This window comes from Hyperoodon ampullatus (genome assembly GCF_949752795.1).
Source record: "Hyperoodon ampullatus genome assembly, chromosome: 17".
NCBI classification, from domain to species: domain Eukaryota; kingdom Metazoa; phylum Chordata; class Mammalia; order Artiodactyla; family Ziphiidae; genus Hyperoodon; species Hyperoodon ampullatus.
The window spans coordinates 33,725,545-33,751,055 of record NC_136930.1 but is presented as its reverse complement, the minus strand read 5'-3'; the positions used below and the strand labels follow the sequence as shown (position 1 = coordinate 33,751,055).

Here is a 25,511-nt window from a genome sequence, read left to right as displayed (position 1 = left end):
ACTTCAAAGCTTTTGCGCAGCAAAGGAAACCATAAACAAGACCAAAAGACAACCCTCAGAATGGGAGAAAATATTTGCAAATGAAGCAACTGACAAAGGATTAATCTCCAAAATTTATAAACAGCTCATGAAGCTCAATAGCAAATAAACAAACAACCCAATCCAAAAATGGGCAGAAGACTTAAATAGGCATTTCTCCAAAGAAGATATACAGACTGCCAACAAACACATGAAAGAATGCTCAACATCATTAATCATTAGAGAAATGCAATTCAAAACTACAATGATATTATCATCTCACACCTGTCAGAATGGCCATCATGAAGAAATCTAGAAACAATAAATGCTGGAGAGGGTGTGGAGAAAAAGGAACACTCTTGCACTGTTGGTGGGAATGTGAATTGGTACAGCCACTATGGAGAACAGTATGGAGGTTCCTTAAAAAACTAAAAATAGAACTACCATATGATCCAGCAATCCCACTACTAGGCATATACCCTGAGAAAACCATAATTCAAAAAGAGACATGTACCAAAATGTTCATTGCAGCTCTATTCACAATAGCCCGGAGCTGGAAACAACCTAAGTGTCCATCATCGGATGAATGGATAAGGAAGATGTGGCACATATATACAATGGAATATTACTCAGCCATAAAAAGAAACGAAACTGAGCTATTTGTAATGAGGTGGATGGACCTAGAGTCTGTCATACAGAGTGAAGTAAGTCAGAAGGAGAAAGACAAATACCATATGCTAACACATATATATGGAATTTTTAAAAAAATGTCATGAAGAACCTAGGGGTAAAACGGGAATAAAGACAGAGACCTACTTGAGAATGGACTTGAGGATATGTGGAAGGGGAAGTGTAAGCTGTGACAAAGCGAAAGAGAGGCATGGACATATATACACTACCAAACGTAAGGTAGATAGATAGTGGGAAGCAGCCGCAGAGCACAGGGAGATCAGCTCGGTGCTTTGTGACCGCCGGGAGGGGTGGGATGGGGAGGGTGGGAGGGAGGGAGATGCATGAGGGAAGGGATGTGGGAACAGATGTATATGTATGACTGATTCACTTTGTTATAAAGCAGGAACTAATATAAAAATATAAAATAATTTAAAAAAATAAGTAATATATAAAAAAATTTGAAGAAAAAAGAAAATAAGGAAAAGAAATGAAAAGAATTTGAGATGAAGTAACAAATATTGTAGATATGCAAAGAAGATCCAAAATACTTAGAGTTCCTAAAGAATATGTGTAGGCATCAACAAAGAAACAGAACAAATACTAGAATCTAACATTCAAGAATGTTTTTCTGAAATAAAAAGATTTGAAATTAGGTATAAAGCCATACCTCATGTGTAAGAATGTCAACTCAGAACAAACACTTCAAGACATATTTTAGTAAAATTACTGGACTTTAAAGGCAAAGCAAAAAGTCTTTGTGCATTTACACATAAAGAGCAAATGAGTCCCAGAGTTAAAAAAAACTAGATTATGTTGAGACTTTACAAAAGCAATGCTTTTTTTTACCAGAAGAAAGTACAGAAACATATTTCAGGTATACAAAATAAGAAAATGAAGCCAAGGATTTTACATCAGGAAAAATTGACTTCTAAGTGTAAGGGGCACAGAAAAATTGTCAATATGTAAAAACTTAGATTAAATTGTTCCCATGAGCTCTTCCTGAGGAATCAACTAGAGAATGAGCTTCATACAGCCAAAATTGCTAGAGTGTTCAACATAGAGACCAATGATGTAGGCCAGGTACTGGCAATCTATTTTGGAGAGACCTACACAGTAAATATTTTAGACTTTATGAACCAAGAGGCCACAAATCCTGCCAATATAGCATGAAGCCAGCCATAGATAATTATTAAATGAATGAGTCTGGCTGTGTTTGTAGACCATATTAAACATGTGCTTGGCAGATTTTGGCAGATGACTGAAGTTTTCTGACCCCTAATTTGGGCACTGAACATCAAAAGCTGCCAACAGGGGCTTCCCTGGTGGCGCAGTGGTTGAGAATCTGCCTGCCAATGGAGGGGACACGGGTTCGTGCCCTGATCTGGGAGGATCCCACATGCTGCGCAGCAACTAGGCCCGTGAGCCACAACTACTGAGCCTGCACGTCTGGAGCTTGTGCTCCGCAACAAGAGAGGCCGCGACAGTGAGAGGCCCACGCACCGTGATGAAGAGTGGCCCCCACTTGCCACAACTAGAGATAACACTCACACAGAAACGAAGACCCAACACAGCAAAAATAAATAAATTAATTAATAAAAAAAAGAAAGCTGTTGTATGTAGAAAACTTAAAAAAAAAAAAAGCTGCCAACATCAAAAGAGACAATCAGATAGTATGTGCTTCCTGATGAGATAACACACTATCAGGTATAGTCTTGTCAAATGAGACTTTGGATTCAGCTGACAATTTGAAGTAAAAACAGAGTTCAGAAGAACATGATGAATTGTACCAGGAGAAGGAAACAGCAGTCTAGATGGTGAGCATCTTTCTAAAGGATTTAAAGGTAACCTGCAAATTAAAAGAGATGTAACAGACATAAAAATGGGCACAAATAAACTATAGCTTTTAGGGATGAACATTTGTATGATGAAACCATAATAAAATGCAAGGAAATGATTACTAGAGAGATCAGTTTGGTCATTATTTACAGGGGAGGGAGGAGATTATAATTGGGACAAGGCACATGGAAGGTCTAGGGTGGTTGGTAAGTTGGTATTTTTTATCTGAGTGGTAGTTAAGAGTGTTTGGGTATAATTATTAAGTTCCACATTTGATTTCTGTGGCTTTTCTCTTTCTTATTTTATTTTACAACAAAAGTGTTAAGATATGTGTACGAACCAGCCTGGTTGAGGTACACTATTCTCATGTTTGAGAGGTTGTGGGAATAGACAGATAAGGGCTGTAAAATACAGGACTGTTTGGCAAGCAGTAGAAATACATACAAATTAGTAATTTTTATCACTTCTCATATACTGTCTTCTTAACTGCTGGTCTGCATTTTTCTGGAGTGTAACACAGAAACAAATGTCAATTTTTTTTTCAGTATAAAGAGCCCAGAGCTATATTTCTGCATAAATTGAGCTTAATATGTTTGTTGATATTGATAATAAAATATAACCAAAATTTCTTCTCCCAAAATAGGGTGCTTACCATATTACTGCTCACACACTTTCCTTTGAATGTCATTTTTAAGCACATGAAATACCTCAAGGGTAACATTCACTTGTAATTTTTCTCTTCCTAAACACCATGTGTATGAGGTATCTAAAATATGCAAATTAAAATAACGAAAGAGTGGAATGGTGGTAGTCAGGAGCTGGAGGGGGAGAGATGAAAATGGGGAGTTACTAGTCAACAGGCCTAAGTTTCAGTTAAGCAAGATGATTAAATTCTAGAGATCTGCTGTACAACATTGTACCTATAGTCAATGGTAATGTACTGTACACTTAAACATTTAAGAAGATAGATCCCATGTTATTACCATAATAAAATAAATAAATAGATAAATAAGTGGATACATTTTTTAAAAGTCTGAGAAACACTAAAAAGAAGAAACATTTCCAAACCTCTATTTTCAAATTGATTTTTATCACACACAGAACATCTTTTTTTAAAAAAAGTAAAGCTTTACTTTCAAGCTCCTTGATTAATCTTTACTTTGGGGAAAAAAAGAATAAAATTTGTAGATTAGTAACTCTATTATTTACTGAATATCCCTTTGTAAATACAACTGTGTAAGGTGCATTTAAAAAGGAAATAAAACAAAACAGCCTGATTTTGCAGTTTTTATAGATTAAAATGCTTTCATTTCATGATCACTTATCTTACATTAACACACAGAAAACACGGATAAAGTACAAATAAGGTTTTAGCCAAACACTAAATATGCATAGGGTTTACTAATTAGGACACATTTCCATTCACCTACAAAATGAATATAACTACTAAAAGTCTCACTTGGCATGAGAGAGAGAGATTTAATTATTAACAAGAACATGGTATCTATAGTCTGTTGATCTGAGAAACAAACTTCAGTATCAGAAAGTCACTGAATTTCATAGGCAAGCAGCTAATCAAAGACAACATATTATAGAGCTAGAAGGGAGCACTGAATACAAATTCCTCATTTCCAAAATGAGGTATAAATTAAGGATTCTTGTTCAAGCTCACACAGCCCTCCTAGAGTAGACTAGAATACAGTTGTCTTTTTCCTGCTGCTTCACATCAAAAAGTGTTTAAAACACAAAAATCCTCTTGATCTTTTCTGGGTCTGTGGAGAGAAACAGCAATTTCCAGCCTCTTGAGGCTGTGAAGGGCAGAGCCTCTTGACTCTAAAACTGCCCTTAAGGGCACTTCTGGGAGGAAAGCTTTTCAGAGTGAAGAATGCGCAATTAAAATGGAGGGGAAATGTCATCTAAATTGCAGCTGAACTTCTATTTAAGCTGATAGTAGCAAAAGGCAGCATAAATTTCTGAAAATCAGTTTTTCTTGATCACAGACACAAATCATGTCATCTTCAGAAGGTTTTTCTCAGAAATATTTAAGGCCTTCACGTAAAAATTCATTAAAGTCCATGCTGAACTGAGTATCTCCAGGCTGCCAGTTATTTCAATTATAATTTTATTTTCTTCTTTCATATTTGAGATAGATTTTCTGTGTTCTGTATTGAATCAAACACCCAAAAACCTTAATATTAGAAGGTAAAATTTAGATTTTAGAAGAAATGAAAAAGTTATAACCTTACTATCCATCAATCTATTTTTCATCACTGAAATCAAAACATTTAAATACTTAGAATGATTAAAGTATGTTTATGTTGCTGAAAAAAATCAAGAAACTGATAGAGCAAAATTAATTTATTTTTTATGTAAACAACGAAAAGCAGATTTCGATTAGGCATTTTGAACTCCAGACTTGGGGTACTATGGAAAATGAAAAGACTATAAGACAGATGAAACTCATAAGAATCTTGATGGTTTCTTACAAAAGGATACATTTTAAATGGAAGCTTAGAGTTTGCTCCTTTGCCATGACAATCAATGTAGAGTCCTGTAGTTGGAAGGTTAATAATCTTCATTATGCTCAGAAGTGGTCCCATGTTAACAGTTTAGTGATTGGACTGCAAGGAACTGATTTGAGTATTTCTACCCAATTGTGAATAATATTTTTTGATCCTCATGGAGGATGTGATTTCATGTTGACAGGCTTGGCCATGAACTCAGTGTGACTTTGGGTAAGTCCATTAACTCTCATGTGTTTAGTTCCTCAAATCTATGAAATGGGAGCACTGGGCTCAGCTTCCACCCCAGAACAGGCTAAGTCTGTGTTCACTGGTTCGTCAAATGCTGGTTGGAAAGAAAAGAACCTATTTTTCCTCTTTTTTGCATAGCTGAAGCAATTCTCTTGTACCCACTCTACCCTTCTCTTCTTGCTCTATGGTCTCAAAAAAGGTAAATGCAGGGAGATACAGAGCTTACAGAATTATAATCATTCTGCTGTGTGCATCTTGATATTTCACATGATCCTTGAATCTTACCACTTCAGTAAATAAGAACTAAAGTCAGCTGCTTTGCTGATGAACAACTTTTTATTTTCTTAATGAAATGAAGAAAATAATTCTAATAATGAAAATGTGGAAACAGTAGAATCACAGAGAAATGCACAGGGAATGTTTTATTCCTTTTAATTAGAGAGGATACCTTTACAGTACCCAGTTAAATACTAATGTGGTCTTTAAAGCTTCACATCAGGTAGTCAGTGTTTGTGTAGCAACACTGATTATTCTTACTAGTGTATCTGACTCTAGGGAGGAATGTTAGGTTTCCTTCTCCCATACTGTCAACCCTGGGTCTCAGAATATTTCCAGAACATTCTACGAATTATAATATTCATCCTTATTATAAAACTGTATCAAAAGTAAGGACCTACCTGAGTTACATATTTCCTACGGCAAAGAAAAAAAGCATTGTAAACCTTTCTGGATCAAACCAGGGTATAATAAATATACACAAAACTCAAATGTACTATTTAGTATTATATACACCAAGGATGATATATGAGCATCAGTATATATAGACCTTGGCATTTTGTTTTTGATGCAGTCACTATCCCTTCCTGCATATCTCTCTCTGTCTCAGAGTTTCTCACCTTTCTCCAGCTCAGAAGCTTTGGATCCCATTCTTTCACTCTTAGCAAGCTTCCCACTATCCTTTGCTAAGTTATTAGATAACAAAGACATTAGGTCTTTCCCTTCCCATGGACATTTGCTTTTGAGACTTAAGAGAAATGGATCGTTAAAGGTGAATTTTAAAGGATTTGTGAATTTTTGCCCATGATCCTGAAATTATATTCTGGTATATAGTAGGTACTATGGCAGCCATGGAGGTGCTACCAGAGAAAACCTGTCAAAAGAACATACTTATTTGACAGCCTCCAGCTACTATACCTTAGGGATCCTCTGAAATGTTAATGCTGAAGCCACATTCTCTCCAGGCTATTCCTAACTAATGATTGAACATAGTGAAGGTTCAAGAGCTGGGCCATTTCTGCCTGATGTGAAATTCCTTTTTGGGCAGGCTTTGCTCTGAGGCTCCCCACTGGCCTTAGTCCAGTCCTCCCCACTAGACTTAGAGGCATTTCATGCTCAACTTTCATGTCTTTCTCCAGATGTCAGATAAGCATCACAGTGCAAAGGTTCTTCCCACTATTCCTGCTTCCTCTCCCCTTTACCCCTCAGAGACATTTCTCCCAACAAATTTCTTGCACTCCTAGATCCATCTTGGCATCTGCTTGCCAGAGGATTTGAGCAGACACAGAACTCCATAAATATTGGTTGGGTCAGATAAAGGAATCTCAGGATGAAATACATGAAATATTAGAAGAGGTGAAGAGAGCGGTGAGGAAACAAGATTGAGTACCTACCATTTGCCAGGTGCTTAGCTGTAAGAGAATCTCATGCAGTTGAACTAAAAGATTAGTTGAAATAATGTGTGCTCAGTAGCTGATATGTATTAAATGCTCAATAAATAGCAGATATCCTTATTATAAAGAATTGCATTAGATTCTGTATGAAAAGGTCAGGTGGGTATGAGATATCAAGAGTCATGAAAGAGGCAAAGAATCAGGCAAGAAAAGAAGTCAGGGATCTGAAGGGAGCATAGTCCAAGCAGTAATCTGGGTTCAGTCATCTTGGCATGGCTGAGAAGAACTCCTTAGGAGCTGCAGTTACTAATGACGTTTTAGGCCTTCTGGGGATATTCACCCTTGGTGGACCCAAATATTAATTTTTTTTCATTTTTCAGGATTCTGTGGTTTTGCAGGTCCCTAATGGTTAATATAGTGTCTGATTTCAGTGAATGAGGAACTATTGGTATCAATTTATAAGTGGTGCTACAAGGCTATATTTTTAATTACAGATTTGGGGCCCTGAGTGGTGGTGGGTGGAAGAGGGGAAGAGAGAGCATACAGGGCCTTGGTGTGAGACCTTGACTTCCTTTCTATCTGAAATTATTCTCATTGAAAACTCCAAGGCTTAGCAGTTAGCTTTTTCATCTGCTTAAAATGCAACTCCATAGTTAGGTGTGTGATTATGGGCTTTTCTTAATTGTAGTTTGATTAAAGAGACTTTCCAGATGTAAGACACAATTTTGAGGTCACATTTTTTACCTCCTAAGAAGATGCAGGTTATAAGTAGAAAAGTTCCTCCAGAATACTACAGAGGATAAAAAGCTTGTAAAGAAGCAATAATTAATCTCATCTTGCAGCAATATAAAAGGAATTATTCTTTAGACCAATTGGTTATGCTCAAAGCCATCTAAGTGATCTGTCATCAGTGACTTTCAGAAAGTAGCTCCTGATTCCTTTTAGTAAATTAAGCCTACAAGTGAAAGCATTCTTAATTCATTACATGCCAGTACACCTGCCACAAACATAATTAGTCCAGTCTCATAAGGGTGTCATTTTTGAAAGGTTAATAAATCCATCCATACTTACCCCATCACCCCAGGGGTCAGTTTTCAATTTGCCTATTCATGATGTGTTCTGCTGCTCTTGAAATGCAATGAATTTCTCAAAGAATTGGTAGTTTGTTTTTAATGTAAGATAGTATTGCATTTCAGCATTGCTGAAATATACTATCTGGTGGTCTGAAAGACTAATTAGGACATCTATTACCATACCATATTCAATGATATAGCCATCTCAACTCGATCTTTTATTGAAACTATCAGGGCCAAATGTGTTTCAAAATTTGGAAATTTTCAGAATCTAGAAAGGTAATAGTATACACCATGTATCATATAATATCCTTATCAGGGTCTGGGGCAGCACCCAGCACCCAATGACTATATTGATATTTTTGCAGCACAATACTGAATATTAAATTAGGCTTTGCTACCAAGTGAATTTAGGTGCTAGCTTATCAAACAACATCAACAACAAACAACAATAAAAAGAAAGCCAAAGCATTCAATTTTCAGAACTTTATGAATTTTGGAATGCAAATAGGAGTGGTAGTGAATTTGCATCCTAACTCCTCCTCAAACAATCTCCATGAAGATAGTGGGAACAGAAGAGAAAGAGTTGCTAAGAATTTAGCTTGAAATTGAAGTAGGGGACATTTATTGCTGCTTTCTACCTGTTAATTCTATAAGACTCATTTTCAAAATTTATCTTAGGCTACATAAAATATGGACTCTCTACATAATGCTTTGTCTAAAATGAGTAACTTGGATGAATTATTCTTTTACCAATAATCAGCTCATTGAGCTTTACTTGTGCCTCTGATATGCATGAGAAAATATAAAAGGGAGTGAGAGTAAGAATTAAAGGAAGGAAACAGCTCCTTCCAGTTACTGCCCTTTTCCTATGGCCACAGGTCCATCCTCACAGTAGTCTCATCTTTGCAAAGATGCTTAAGAGTTGACTATTTTGCATTAATACTTTGTGGTGCAGGGAAGGGGGATTACAAAATTTCCTACTGTTTCTCTTTATTAGATCAACAATCACTTTTTCTAGCAGCCGAAAAAATCTGGTAACACAATGATCAAGATAGTAGAATAGTTATTAATGAAAGTGTTCTTGTTACCATCACTCTTGGGTAACTTTTGTTTCCTATTACAATCTTCTTGGTGCTTAAGACCTGGTAACACCTTGAATGTAGTAGGTGCTTCTAGTGTGCTTATTAAATTGGATTGAGAAAGCATCATTATGTCCCTCACACCACACCCTTTTTGTTTGTTTGTTTGTTTGCTTATTACTTTTCAAAAGAAGTCTGTGTTTCCTATTGTTGAAGCTACTTTTCCTGTTTTCTCTCTAGGATTCAGAGACATTGGATTCTGCTCCTGAAGCTATTTATATCATTTGTACTTCCAAGGGGGTTGTAGGAGTATATAATCTATCACTGCAGATGATCTGTTTTGATCACATAAATGAAGAGATGGCTGACTAAGAGTTGTGCTTCCTTTTCAGTTATTCTCCTATATTGTTATGAATTAATTTCTGTTGGATTTTGATAATTCTGTTATTGACAGATATTTGTACCTGCACATACTCATGTGTGTCTCTACCCATAAGTAGCAGTTTGGCCTGTCACTCAGGGATATACATGCACTTCTAGGCATTCACCAGACTGAAGTTCTCCCAGAAACAAGCTCATTTTGCTTCATCATTATTAAAAATATTTATGTGGGAAAAAAGTGTTTAGAACTCTTAAGAAACATATAACTAAATATTTTATCAATGTATGCTGTATGTCTCTTTTTCCTCCTTGCTCTTTATCAGCATGAAAATGGGCTTCTGTTTCTAAGAAACTCTAAAAATATTACTCACCTGCACCTACCCTGTTCTGCCACATTATAACCTTGGTTATAGCTCTCAACTGTCAAAACAGAAGATCATGAACTGGAGATGTGTCATAGGCGAAACTGTTTTAAAGGCAAGTTCAGCATAATGGACTAAGGAAAAAAATCCAACCATGAGAAAACTTGATGTTGAATTAATTTAAAAAAAAAAGGCATCCTTTATAAAATACAAACTGTATGAGCACTAAAATTAAAAGTGCTAATCCTTTTCTTTTTTCAGTCCTCTCCAGCTGGCTACAAAATGCCTCTGGCCCCTTGCCAGGGAACCCTGAATGTCTCTGGCACCAATGGAACCCAGGCAGCCTAGAGATATGCAGTTCTCACTTCACATTTTGGTAAATTCAGAAACAGTATGTTGCTGCCCTGGGCAGCTAAACACTCCAAATTTTAGAAACAGTTTTTGGTGGAAATTTTGTGAATCTGCTCCCTCCTCACGTTTTCCCTAGTTCCTTGGAATGAACAGCCACTTTGCCTCTCCAGCTTGACAATAACTGTATTGCAGTCACTGATCCCCTCTTCCCTTCCACCTGATACAAGATCAGCAGTGACCTGCAGCACAGCCTTTCCTGTGATCTAATATATTTCAAAAAATGTTACTGAGTGGCTTAACTAGCCCTAACACTATAGGATACTTCAAGATAGTAAATGGCTGAGTATGGTTGGGACAGAAATCACATAGGACTGGCTAAAGGTGGGACTGGAAAGATGAGCAGCATTGCCAGATGGACAAGAGGGCCAAGTCTTGTGTGCCCTGGGCAAAGAGTCTGGACTTTTTCCTGAGAGCAGTGGAGAGCCATTGCAAGGTTTTAGGCAGATGAGGAAAGTCTTATTTTTTAGAGAGATTTCTCATCCTGCAGGATGGAGCATGACCTAAAGACAACATTGGGAGCAGAATAAGGAATTTGGTGTCTGTGGCAAATAATTCCAGTTAGAATCATGGCAACTCTGCCGACCATGGTCCAGACAGTGGGTTGAGAGAGGAGGATGTGAACAATATTAAGGAGATTAAATCACTGGGACTAGGTGATTGATTCTACCACAGGGGATAAAAGAAAGAGTAGAAGGTGACAAAGAACTGAAAGGGACACAAATTTGAAATTAACCCTTTTATTTGAGTGTTAGTCATATGGGTGATTTTTTTCATTTAAAATATATTTTTATTGTTATAATGTCATTTTAAATATTGTATATATTACAAAGAAAATTTGATAGGTGTGATATTTAGTGATATAATGTTTTTCTTAAGATAGAAGTCATGATGCTAACACATGTTTACTACAATAAGATTGTTATTATTACCCATATTTGACTGAATCTTAAGGCAAATCAAAATGCACTTCTCTGCTTTAACAGAGATAATACCTGTGAGTTACTCCCTCACCTACCCACATTTCATGTAATTGAGATACTGATTTTCAGAGTAATATAGAAAAATGATATGACCATGTGAGGAAGAAAGAATGATCACTTACATATTTTGATATTCCTGAGAAAAGGAAGAAAAATCCTCACATAAATATTTTCTGAACATTTTGCATAACTGTTTGCTGTTATAAGCCAAAAATTCTTGGTCTTTATCCACTACTTTTGGAGTACACAAAAATATATCCAAATAGGAAAACAGTGCTGGCAACCTTGTCTTAATTCATTTTACTGTTAACAATAAAATAAAAAAAAATCAGATCAAGAATAACACTTTTTAAAAATAGTTATTTTTTAAAATAGTTGCATTATTTTTTTTCTGTGTGGATATGTAATTCTTGTTGAAAAAACTGTAGAATTCATAAAAATCACCTAAATTCACATACACAAAAATATGCACAAAATGGCAGAATGGACACAGTAACTTTTCTTTAAAAGAATAAAAATCAATACTATGACTGGAGTAAATATTACCCTGAATTTAGAGGTTACAGCTGGGAAACCAAATAAATATATACGAGAGAAGTAAGAGCTCTCTTAATTGACCTCCACTGTACTGAATATTCCCTCTGTTAAATTTTCAATGTCCCTCCTCTGCTTAACAATTAAACTAAATTTTCAACCAGTTTGTCTTTCAGCCTGAAAACCCACTAGCAACCAAAATAGCCTTATGCTTCAAACATGCATGATTCCCTGTATTTCCATGAAAATACACTGTTTCTCACACATTTGCTTATGTTATTTGTTTTCCTGAAAGTGAATTCCATTCCCACTATTACTCCAGCAATCTCTACCCATAGACAGAGATTTCTGTTCTTTGAAGTTCAGCTGAAATGCCATTCACTCCTTGGTAACTTTCCAGATTAGCTGGACAAAGAGATGCATTCCTATTTTCTATTCTTACCACGTGGTTTGAACCATTCTTATCAAATCTGTCAAAGTTTTGCATTACAGACAGTCCTGCATTACCCATTCTACTCTATGGTAAGCCTCTTGAGGACATTGTGTGGTAAAACTTAAATTCCTTTCTACTTCCTAGTACAGCATTTCTGCTGAATGAGTGACTGAATGGCGTCATTCCTAAAAGTCATGGATTTTCAGTTATTAAAAGAAAAACTGAAACACTCTTTGAAGGCTGGTACTTATGAAGTAGTTCCTTAAAAGCTTATTTTAGACTAGTCATCTTTAATATTAATTCAAACACATAAACATGTATTTCCTCTCTTCTTATGCATGTTTTGGCTCTTTTGATACCTATTTCATCATACATACATTTGTATATGTGGCTTGAGGCACAGTTATAAAAACATAATTGATTCTCACTATCTTTCAGCATTATTAATACTCAACTAAGATGAGGAATGGACATGTATGTCAGTTTTAAAAAATCAATTTGGTTTCTTTTAATGGAGGCAAATATTAACAGAGGAAAAAAACAGGTAAAGATTCCCTTTCACCACTCCATCTCAACACACACACACACAAACACAGTTAAAAGCTAACTATTACAGTGGTTTTAACGATATGTACACATACTCTATGATATCTTTCCTTTGAATAAGTGGAGTTTAATTCTCCTCCCCTTGAGGAGGGCTAGATTTAATGACTTGCTCCTAATGAACAGAATGTGGTAAAAGTGATAGGATGTTACTGCCAAGGATATATTATAATCATAGTCTCTCTCTCATCTTAATCTCTCTCTGTATGTCTGTTTGCCTGACTGTCTTTGTCTTTTCCTCTTTTTGGGTCTTGCTCTGGAGAAAGCCAGCTGCCATGTCATATGAGCTGCATTAAGGAGAGGCTCATATGATGAGGAGCTAAAGCTACATGACTGACTCTCTATTCCCTCTGAATATGCCAACAGATGTTCAGAAGCAGTTCTTCAAGCTCCTGAAGATGACTGCAGTCTCTACTCAAATCTTGACTATAAGCTCTGAGTCAGAATCACCCAGTTAAGCAACTCCTGAACTCCTGACCCTCAAAAACTGCATGAAATAACTAGTAATTTAGGGAAAATTTTTGTTACACAGCAGTAGATAACTGTTATAACTAACAAGTCTTAAAATATTTTTTCTTTTCTCTCTAACCAATCATGTTTTTTTGGCATCTTTTCAAGAAATTGACTAGAAACCATGGTAGATTCAAGCCAAGAAAGCTACGAAGAAATTCATAAGGCATCAGTTTTGCGATTATTGTCTACATCTTAGCTGTATGACCTAAAAGTTTTTTCCTCAGTTTCATTATTCACTACACGAACAAAGCAGAACCTACCTAATAAAATATTAGAATTAAATAAGATATTAAACTAAAAGTGTTGGCATAGTCTTTGATAAGTTGTAATTGCTCAATAAATGTTAGCTTTATTATTATTATTGTGGTTTAAAAAGAAAAGCTAAAAGGTTGCCTGAATAGACATTCAATCTCACAGAGTAAAAACACACAGCTAGTATTCAGACACATATGTGTAAAGTTAATGAAAACAAACTCCTTCCCATACTGTCAGAAGTCACGCCACTTACAGGGCTAGTGAATGTCTTGAAAAGTGAATATGATCTATAACAGAAATTCAAACTGAATACTGTCCAAGTTCAAAGAAACTCTAAGAGTGTGTCACTTTTGAACCACACCAGAGACCTCAGACCATGCTACAGCGCTATAGGGCCATTAGAGCTACAGGGAATGTGCTAGTACACAACTGTCAGATCACTAAATAAATCATTCCAAAGGGGACATCATACAACACTATGTGTCCATGAGCTCTATTACCTTGTAGCCACACAGGAAGCACAGGTATAATGTACCACATATTTATTTTGTTTTTGAATATACTATTCAAATAAGGACTTTGGAAAAAGTAAATATTCTTCAAATAATATTTAACATTTTTTGTATACAATAGCAAACAGGAAAGGGAAAGAACAACTTCAACATGATAATAACTGATGCCTGTTGGATCTGAGAAATACAACACAGACCAAGTTTTAATCTCTCCCTCTGAACTTTTACACTTTAGGCAAAAGAAATGAGTCATATCAAATTTTACTCTCATGACAGAAGGAATCACATGCTGAGCTGTGTATCCCCTAAAAATGTTTGTATTAATTTCTCTTTACCTTATCTATCTTTGAACATTTCAAAGATCAGTTCCTCAGAAATAAGGCTATTACTTCATGAATGCAACTGTAGTTCAGAGATATATCCTTAAGCAAACCTCCTTTTCTGTTTAAATAAAGTAGTATACTTTGTACTCATTACTTCGTTAGGCAGAAAATTAACTCCCAACTTCTATTAAGAACATAAGTGTTCCAGTCAGTGATTTAATAAAGATAAACTTAAAAGATTCCCATGAAGGAAATAACTCCAAACCTATAAGAAGTACATGACACAAAATACAATAATTTCTCACCATATCTTTTTTCTGGTTTGGTGAAAGAAAGGGAGTAGAGTTGAAAGGATTGGTAGGATTGTCTAAAAATAAAAAATGATCATGAAAAAAAGGGATTATTTATAAGGATCCCTATGGCATTGGGTTACACCAGAGATTTACCTGGAGCCTCTAACTGTCACAGTTCTAGGAATTTGTTGAGTTGTTTTTTTCAAGTCCTCTCAACTCAAGATTATATGCAAGATCACTGCTTGCTGTTTACATACTCATTCAGGAAACAGTAAATAAGGTAAAAGGTAACAAATTGCAGTCAACATAACTAGACCCTATCCACTGATAAACCATAGCCTCTTGTGGACATGAATGAAGGCCTTTGGCAAAACCAGGCCCCCAAACTGCCTACTTAAAAGGTCAAAGACGTGCAGGCTCTTCTAGCTTCTTTCTCTATTAAAGTCCTGCCCATTCTCACTTTCTTGCTTAAGTCTCATCTCCACCCACTGAAGTTTTATTTGACTATTGTTCTTGAACATCAAGTTTATTCATAGCCTATATTAATGCATTAGCAGTTTATTAAATATGTTATTTGTTCACTGTTTTATTATTTGTTTTTCCTCTTTCAATAAAAATATAAAGAATCTATTTATGTTTTCTACAAGTTTGTATTTGTAGTATTTTGTGAAACCATTTTAAAGCTTTATTTGATAATCTGGGAAATTAACTTGTTCCACTAAGATATAAGATTTTAAATGTAGAGTCACACTTATTATGGCCTTGTGACACTGAAGAAGATTTTGAAACTTTACATGATAAAAATAGGCATAAAGTGAAGCTTTAAAGTTCAGATTAGAAAAATGGTATACAGTGAGCCAGAAAGCTCAAGACAATGTAGCGACTGGTTAGATTTCTCTGGAAGACAGATGAGATAGGTTAGTCCTTTCACTAAGTGACAATGGATCTCAGTGTTCAAGCCTGTAATATCAGTTAATGAAGATAAATAGACTGTCACAGATGGAGCAGCTACTCAAGATAGTAGCTAACCTAGTTACCAAACTTATATACAAAAAATCAATCATTTTCCAATATACCACCAATATAAAGGTAGGAATATGGAGAGGCAGACCATTTATAGAAGTGACAAAAATATAGAATATCTATAAGTTGATTGAACAAGACATGTTTTGAAACTATATGAAGTATCAAAACATTTAATGAGACCTAAAAGGAAGCTTGGATAAATGAAGAAATATGTATGTACCTGCGCAAGAAGGCATAAGATGACAATCTCTCAAAATCACTTTACAAAAGGAATGCAAATCCAATAAAAATTCCCATGGAATTTTTCCTTAGAATTGGAAAAAAACAATATAAAACTTATATAATGGCAAAACAAACCAAAAAAAGACAATTGTTTGGTAAAGAAGAGCAACCAGGGTAGACTTGCACTTTCACATTTTCAAATATCCCCAAGTATTCAAGCAAGAATTCAATGTGTTAATAAAACTAGAATATACAGTTTTATCAATGGAACAGGACATTTAGCTTGGACACAGACTCAAGTATAAATATGTATATAGCAAATAGTAAATGTGGTATTTTAAGTGAGTAGATAAAGAATGAAAAGCGTTGAAATAGTTAGGTGGTTATTTGGAAAAAAATCAGTTGGACTTCTACTTGGATGCTATTGGGTCCTTTATAAATCTACCCAGAGCTCAGAGGGCCACCAATATTTTTGCTTATTGGTCTCGGGTATATTAGCTTTTCTTTTGGATATATTTATTCTCCAAGTAAAAAGCTAAATATGGCATGTAACTTCCCTTGTTTTCCAATTAAAGCTCCATCTATTTCTCTGATGACATTAGACTATGTATTTTAAAATGTATGAACTTCCTTGTCTAGAATGTTGCATATGTACCATTCATCTTTTGATTTTAGCATTTAATTATTTTAGCATTTAATTATCATCTACTTCTGACTATAATTTCTTACATACTTTCTTCTTATATTACCCTAGGCTCTGGGCACCTATTTGTTCACTTTCAAAATTGAAAGTAACTTTATCAGAGAAGCTGGAAGTCTCCAGCCTTTGCTCATCCACAGCCAAATTCTGAAGAGTTTAATTGTTTCAAAGAGCAAATTTATCTAACAACAGAAATTTTTTGTGCCATGATACAGCTTAGAATTACATGTTTGTAATACATTCAATATGAAGCCACATAAACCTCAAAAAATTTCAAACAAAAATCACTTGGCTTAAATCTCACTAAATTTATGATATTAATAAAGCAACTAAGCACTTTGTGACTCAGTTTCCACTTTTTTGAAATAAGTATATTTTCATTTGCCTAACGTTTCTCACTACGATGTTACAAAAAATAAATGAAATAATGTGTATTAAAGGATGTTGAAAACTCTAAGGCACTATATAAATGTTAGCTGGCACTTATTTTTAATTCTCATTCCCTTTTTGGTCAAAGCTACTCTAGCCTTAAACTAACAGGAAAGAAGACACATTGGACTTTGGTAACTTGGCCCAGGGAAGTAAGTCAGTGGTCAGGTAGTTTGACAGGGCTGTGGCAATAGAAAAAACTAATGATACGGTTGCCAAGTGAGTGCCAATCCAAGTTCTGAGCCTGCTTTGACTTCACTGTGAGCTTCTGTCCCTTACCTTCTTAACTACCACCTTGTTGATGTTCTTTGCCTGAACTAATACCCACCTCATGGTCTGTACCCTACCCATAATCTCACCTTTAAATTACCCCCAAAGTCATACTCACATGAACTGGGTCAGGTGATCTCAGTTCTGCCCCCTCCTTCCCCAGACAGAGATGGCAAGTTCCTCTGCCCAGGATTCTCACTCTATAAGTCAGCAAATACTTCAGAATCCTTCAGGAGACCTGGGTCTCCTAGTGGATGCTGTCCTCCATGACTTAATGAAGCAGACTTTCCAAGGACCTGGGATTCCCCTTTGCCAGGCTGGGCAAAAGTCTGGCCAAGTTTGAAAGAAATTCTAAGGCTTAGGCCTGACAGAGGGTTTCTCTGCTATAGAGCCAAATTTGCAACCTCAAGATATTTCTCTCCTATTTTCCATGCCCTGAATCTCTGTCTCCCATTCCCTAAACACATTACACTAAAGATCATCTTAAAGAGCAAATGGGATGTCGAATAAGCTTTTTGGAAAATGTTTTCCTATGCTTGCTCTGAAGTCTAAGAATATATTTTTCATTTTATTTTTAATGAATACTTGAAAGGATTGTAATGAAACTATAGTGAAGAATGAAAGTGCCTGACTTCTATAAGCCTAAGAGGGTGTTTCTTCCATGAGCTTAAGAGGGTTTCACTATTCCATACACGGTAGTATTTCAGCACCTATACTCTGCCTGGAATAAGGGAAATTTATAATGATAAATCCAATATAAAAATAGTAATTAATGATGTTTTCCCCAGATAGGAATTCTGAGACCTATTGCTATTTCTTCTTTATAATAAGACTTCTCATAAATGAAACGATTATATTTTTTAACTAGTGAAAGAATTATGGAGCCCTGGGAGGCCCAGATGCTAAATGTAAGGAAATAAGGATAGAGGAGAGATAGAAAGTTTGAAATGAAGACATCTACAGATGTCAGGGAGACAAACAACTTGGATCCCAAAGGCAGATGTAAGAAGCAAGGGAGAGACAGATGCTCAGCAATGCTAGGACTCAAGTCTATTTTTTCTTAAAATCATTGACGATGTATTGGAGGATGTGCTTATTTGAAAAATAACCTTTAGGAGAAAACTAAATAGTATAAATATGCACCTTATATATAGATGTAGCTTCACTCAGCAACGTGACCATCACACCCTAAATAATTATTTTAAGAACACCATTCTTCATTTTAGATTATGATAATCTCCTTTTAAGCCTTACTAATAAGCCTTAAGGATATCCCATTTAAATTTTAGCTTAAGCATCAGAATTCTACATGTGCTTTGAGATTATAAGCACATCACATACTGATGGTATAAGTTACTTATCACCCCACTATAGAAAGAAGAAAAACAAATTGACAAATCCAATTTGCGTGTGTGTGTGTGTGTGTGTGTAATTCAAATTCAGGAAGTTCTGGTTTTAGCTACATTCAAGGCTTTCAAGACCATTTGAAACTTGACCTGTGGTGCTTGTTCTAAAAAAATAAGCAAAGTAAAATAATCCAGGTAACTCTTTAAGGATGTATTGAAGGGCTGGGGTTAAAGGAGGAGGAGGAAGAAGGGAAAATAATGTTAACAGATTATATCTGTCCTGAGTTACCTCCTGGAATTTAAGTTAAGCAGACGGAACCCATTTTGTCCATTCTCTCACGCAGCAGACAAATGTATTGCCAGTGAAGATAGACCACAAATGGCTTGCATTTTATATTTCTTAAAAACTTAGAACAGTCAGCCCTTCCTACTGAGACAGGACTTTTCATCTGGGTAAAAATATATAAGGACTCTCAAAAGAGAGTCTCGGTCAGAAGGGTTCTTTGTGCTAGACAGTATGGAGAAAATGTCAGTTTAACAGTGGCTTGAAAAATGTCAAAACTCCTGTGTTTCACTCATTTTGAGATATCATGCAAGTAACCTTTCTAATTTTATTTTTGACTATTTCTGATTTTCTTTCTTTCTTTTTTTTAAATCAAGGAGCTTATCCTTGATTAAGTAGAAATTTGAAAGCTTCCTAAATGAACTTAGGAACTGTTTTTCTTTTAGGAGCAAAATTATTTAGCCTTTGGAGCTGTATGAATATCTACTTCATCAATTATTTAGCCAATCAATACATTTTTATTGAGTTCATTTTAATTGTCAGGTTCATTTCAATTGCTAGACTCTGGGTATTCAAAAAAGACACTGCCTTTCTCCCTCCTTATAGGCAGCAAATAAACAAAAAATATATATAGTTACTCATGCTAATAATTGCCAGCAAGGAAATGAGTTACTCTAAAAAGACAGCCTCTCTTAGATAAGATGGTCAGAGAAGACCTTTATGAGAACATTGTACTTAAGATAAGATCTAAACAAAGAGAAGCCAGCCATATCAAGCAGAGGTTTTAAAAATTACCATTTCTGGAGATAAGGTCCCAAGGGATAAAATTTTATACAGTTTCCAAATGTTCCTGAAGAGGTCAAGATAAAATGTATTTAGATTTCATTTTCCTGTTTTCTTTTTCTGAAATTTGTTGTTTGGATATAGGAGATCCTAGACTGATATTCCATTTTTTCATCTACTATTTTGCTTTACTTTTTGGCAGACTTTTTTAACTTTATTTTCCAAAATTCTGTTAAGTCTTTATTTCTGCTCTCTTGTTTAAATTTCCAAAAGCACTTTCTTATTTTCTGGTTGCCCACTGTTTGTCATACTATTCTTGCTTCATGGATGCTATATCTTCTCTTATCTCTTGAAAGAGGCTGAGGACATTACCTTGAAGTTTTCATCTTCCTGCATAGAATGCTGTCTTAGTCCCTCCCTCCCTCCTTCTTTTTCAGTTTGTTTTGGACTCTTTCTTTCCTGTAAGAAGTTTGATGACACTTGGCTGACTGCATATTTAGGGAAGGGGTAAAAACAAGCTGATTATACAATGGAAGGAGAGATCAGGCCAAGCTCCATTACTGGAGGATTCGTAGGACTTTTCTCTTGTATTGGTTAGACTTCTCAGAGACAACCTCTTCTTTCTGTCAGGAGGATATATGTCTGGTTGCCACACTCGGAGTTAAGTTATGGAAAAGAGCTGGATGTCTTTTCATGCAGTATATAAACTTTTATTTAATCCCTCAGCTATCACTGACACCATCTCAGGGCTCTCTTTTACCTTTTCAGAGAACAAGAGTATGTTTTCTACCTGGATTGATAAAGACGCAGTTGCTTATCTGGGTAGAGAAGAACAGGGGATCGGGGAATCTAACTGCTTCCTACTCAAATTTCGAATAGGTCACCTTGTTTTAGCCCTACTATTCCCCTTGTTTCCCAGTGGCTACTAGTGACACCAGTTCCTGAGCCTTTCTACAACTCAAGTTGGTGGTTTTCTCCTTTTGCTCAGTCCAGGTCAAGCAGTCAAATATCTCAGGTCTTCTATCAACTATTGGTTGTCCATTTGCTTTTCAGTTTCCAAATTTTGCTGCTGTAAATTTCCCCATTAAGAATCTAATTTCAGTCTTTTTCATGGAGCTTCAAGAGCAAGCTGAACTACTTGTATGTATTAATCTGTGGTGTCTTTATCCAGAAATTCTGTATATTCTTTAATTTTTTAAATTTCTTGTTATGCACTCTATATGCTAAAATGTCTTTTTTGAATTACTGATAGTGGAAATCTTAATTCTCATCTCTCTTGACCTCTTCATAGAAGTCAACACTATTGTCCACCTCCTACTTTATGAAACTCTCTTCTTCAACTCTGGACACTATACTCTCCTGTCTTTCCTCCTACCTTTCTTCCCATTCCATCTCAGACACTCTTGCTAGCTCTTTCCCCTCTACTCACCATTAAAGCTGAAGTTCCTTAAAGCTCAGTGTTAGGTTCCCTCCTCTTTTTACTTTATAGTCTCTCTTCAGATGACATATCACTCAAGTTCTTTGCCTAACCACAAACAGTTCACATATTGTATATCTCCAGTCTAGACTTCATTTCTCAGGTCTAGATCTATGTATCCAATGGCTTATTTGACTTTCCTTAGATGTCTCAAATGTAGTTTAGATCCAATATGTCTAAAAAATAACTTATGATCTTATCTCATTAAACTTAGTCCTCTTTTAGCATTCTCTGTCTAGATAATGCCACTGTCCAGGAACACAAGCTGAAAACTAAGATTTATTCTTGAGAATTCCTTCCCTCCCAGTCTGCATATTCAATCCTTCTCCAAATTCTATTGACGGGATCTCAAATATATATACAATTCACTTATGTTTCTCCATTTGTTCTGCCAGTACTGCCAAACTACCAACACCTCTCATCTGGATTAGTGAGCTAGCCTCCTACTTATCTTCTTAATTCTATTCTTCCACATTCTCCACCCTAATCCCAAGCTAATTCTTACACAGTCTTTTCAAAAGACTACATGAGTTTTCATACCTCTTTTTAAAATGGCTAATTTATTTGCATTAAGGATACAAGTCTAAATCTTTAGGTTTACCAGCAACATTGTGAAAAATGTTACCCCTCCCTACAACACCAGTTTTACCTCACACATTGCCACTCTTGGATTTTCTCTATTTTAGCCTTATTGGCCATCTTCAATTCCTAGAATTCTCTGTGTCCCTCCTGACAGAGGGCATTTGTACCTGATGTTACTTGTATCTGGTTCTCCTTGACCTAGTTATAACTATTTCTTTTAATTCAAATTGCTCAGATGTCATCTCCTCCAGCATGAATAAGGTATTCTATCTTGTAATTCTCTCTGTTGTGCTATGTTGTAATCACTTGTTTACACACTTATCTCTCCATCAGAATAAGAGCCATTTGAACAGCTCTTTGTATCCTTGGCATGCAGCACAGTATCTGGCCTCTGGTAAGTTTTTTGTAATTGCATTGTGAATGAATAAAATAGCTCATTTATATCAAAAAATAACTTATCAGTGATAAAAACAAATCTATACTTCTATGATACATTAGGAACTAGTTATGATTTTCAAGAGAAAGATATTTTGAAGAGATTTTATAGACAATAATCAAATTTCCTTACTCTTTTTGTTTTTCCCATTGCCTTCAGGATGGAAAGATTTAAATCTTCAAGTGCTGTTAGTACATTCTCATACTCGCCCAAATGCTGAGAAAAATATTCTGAAAAGTAAAAATATTGAAATAAATACGTTTGCCTTTAGGTAATGATAAAACAAAATATCAGATGAAGATTTACACAATAAATGAATAAAACTGACAAATTTTCAAATGAGACTAACTAAAGTGTCAATATACTTTCATTAAAAAAGAAAAAAAAACCTGGAGGGTTACCATTATTCTTTTTTTTTTGTTTTTTTTTTTTTTGCGGTACGCGGGCCTCTCACTCTTGTGGCCTCTCCCGCTGTGGAGCACAGGCTCCGGACGCGCAGGCTCAGCGGCCATGGCTCACGGGTCCAGCCGTTCCGCGGCATGTGGGATCTTCCCGGACCGGGGCACGAACCCGTGTCCCCTGCATCGGCAGGCGGACTCCCAACCACTGCGCCACCAGGGAAGCCCCCATTATTCTTTTTATCTTACAAAAATAGGGAAAAAATGAAGCTGGATTTACATACACAACTGATTCAATAAAAAGTTGTTCCAAGAGACCTTCAAGATGGCAGAGGAGTAAGACATGGAGACCACCTTCCTCCGCACAAATACATCAAAAATACATCTACATGTGGAACAACTCCTACAGAACACCTACTGAACGCCGGCAGAAGACTTCAGACTTCCCAAAACACAAGAAACTACCCATGTACATGTGTAGGGTAAAAGGAAAAAGAGAAAATAGAGACAAAAGAATAAGGATGGGACCTACACCTCTGGGAGGGAGCTGTGAAGGAGGAAAAGTTTCCACACACTAGGAAGCCCCTTCATGGGCAGAGTTAGGGGTGGTGGGGGAGAAGCTCTGGAGCCACAGAGAAGAGCACAGCAATAAGGGTGCAGCGGGCAAAATGGAGAGATTCCCGCACAGAAGACCAGTGCCGACCAGCATTCACCAGCCTGAGAAACTTGTCTGCTCACCTGCCGGGGCGGGTGGGGTCTGGGAGCTGAGGCTCCGGCTTTGGAGGTCAGATCCCAGGGAGAGGACTGGGATTGGCTGTGTGAACCCAGCCTGAAGGGGGCTAGTGCACCACAGCTAGCCGGGATGGATTCCGGGAAGAAGTCTGAAACTGCCTAAGAAGGAAGAGACCATTGTTTCAGGATGCGTGAGGAGAGGGGATTCAGAGCACTGCCTAAATGAATTCCAGAGACGGGGGCGAGCTGCGGCTATCAGTGCAGACCTCAGAGATGGATATGAAACGCTAAAGCTTCTGCTGCAGCCACCAAGAAGCCTGGGTGAAAGTACAGGTCACTAACCACACCTTCCCTCCCAGGAGCCTGTGCAGCCTGCCACTGCCAGGGTCCCATGATCCAGGGACAATTTCACTGGGAGAACACATGGCGTGCCTCAGGCTGTTGCAACATCACGCCGGCCTCTGCCACCGCAGGTTCGCCCCACAGTCCATACCCCTCTTTCCCACCCCAGCTTGAGTGAGCCAGAGCCCATTAATCAGCTACTCCTTTAACCCCATCCTCTCTGAGTGAAGAACAGATGCCCTCAGGCGACCTCCACACAGAGAAGGGGCCAAATCCAAAGCTGAACACGAGGAGCTGTTCGAACAAAGAAGAGAAAGGGAAATCTCTCCCAGCAGCCTCAGGAGCAGTGGGTGAAATCTCCACAGTCAATTCGATGTTCCCTGCATCTCTGGAATACCTGAATAGACAGCGAGTCATCCCAAAATTGAGGCAGTGGACTTTGGGAGCAACTGTAGACTTGGGGTTTTCTTTCTGTCTCTCAATTTTTTCTGGTTTTATGTTTATCTTAGTTTGGTATCTAGACTTTATTATCATTGGTAGATTTGTTTGTTGATTAAGTTGCACTCTTCCTTTTTTTAAGATATATATATATATATATTATATATATATATATATTTTTTTTTTCCCTCTTTCTCTTTAAAAAATTTTTTTTTTGTGGTATGAGGGCCTCTCATTGCCATGGCCTCTCCCATTGTGGAGCACAAGTTCTGGACACATAGGCTCAGTGGTCATGGCTCACTGGCCCAGCCGCTCCGCGGCATGTGGGATCTTCCTGGACCGGGACACGAACCCATGTCCCATGCATTGGCAGGTGGACTCTCAACCACTACACCACCAGGGAAGCAATCCTCTTTCTCTTTTTGAGTGTGTATGTGTTTGCTTCTTTGTGTGATTTTGTCTGAATAGCTTTGATTTTACAATTTGTCCTAGGGTTCTGTCTGTCCTTTTATTTTTTAGTATAGATTTTAGCACTTGTTCTCATTGGTGGATTTGTTTTTTGGTTTGGTTTCTCTCTTCTTTCTTTGTTTCTTTCCTTTTTTTATTACTTTTGATTTTTAAATTTTTAATATTTTTATATTTTTTATTTTTTAATAACTTTCTTTCTTTCTTTCTCTCTTCTGAGCTGTGGGGCTGACAGGGTCTTGGTGCCCCACCAGGGTGTCAAGTCTGTGCCTCTGAGGTGAGAGAGTTGAGTTCAGGATACTGGTCCACCAGAGACCTCCTGGCTCCACATAATATCAAATGGCAAAAGCTCTCCAAGATATCTCCATCTCAATGCTAAGACCCAGCTCCACCCAATGACCAGCAAACTACAGTGCCCGACACCCTATGCCACACAGCTAGCAAGACAGGAACACAACCTCAGACATTAGCAGAGAGGCTGCCTAAAATTATAAAAAAGTCACAGACAAACCAAAACACATCACTGGACGTGGTCCTGCCCACCAGAAAGACAAGACCCAGCCTCAGCCACCAGAACAAAGGCACCAGTCCCCTCCACCAGGAAGCCTACAGAACCCAATGAACCAATCTTAGAAACTGGGGGCAGACACCAAAAACAATAGGAACTACAAACCTGCACCCTATGAAAAGGAGAACCCAAACATAGTAGGTTAAGCAAAATGAAAAGACAGAGAAACATACAGCAGATGAGGAGCAAGGTAAAAACCCACCACACCAAACAAATGAAGAGGAAATAGGCAGTTTACCTGAAAAAGAATTCAGAGTACTGATAGTAAAGTTGGTCCAAAATCTTGGAAGTAGAATGGAGAAAATATGAG

The 25,511-nt window shown here is 36.8% G+C and overlaps 1 protein-coding gene across 1 annotated transcript in view; it reads right to left on the bottom strand.

Annotated features, from left to right (window-relative positions):
* NECAB1 (N-terminal EF-hand calcium binding protein 1) overlaps positions 1 to 25,511 on the bottom strand; it is a gene marked incomplete at both ends in the record, with an annotated part of 251,412 nt that overhangs the window by 92,566 nt on the left and 133,335 nt on the right. Inside the window, one exon of the mRNA XM_079722340.1 lies at positions 22,391 to 22,488. Within this exon, the coding sequence (XP_079578466.1) occupies positions 22,391 to 22,488 (98 nt within the window). The remainder of the gene's footprint in view (positions 1 to 22,390; positions 22,489 to 25,511) is intronic.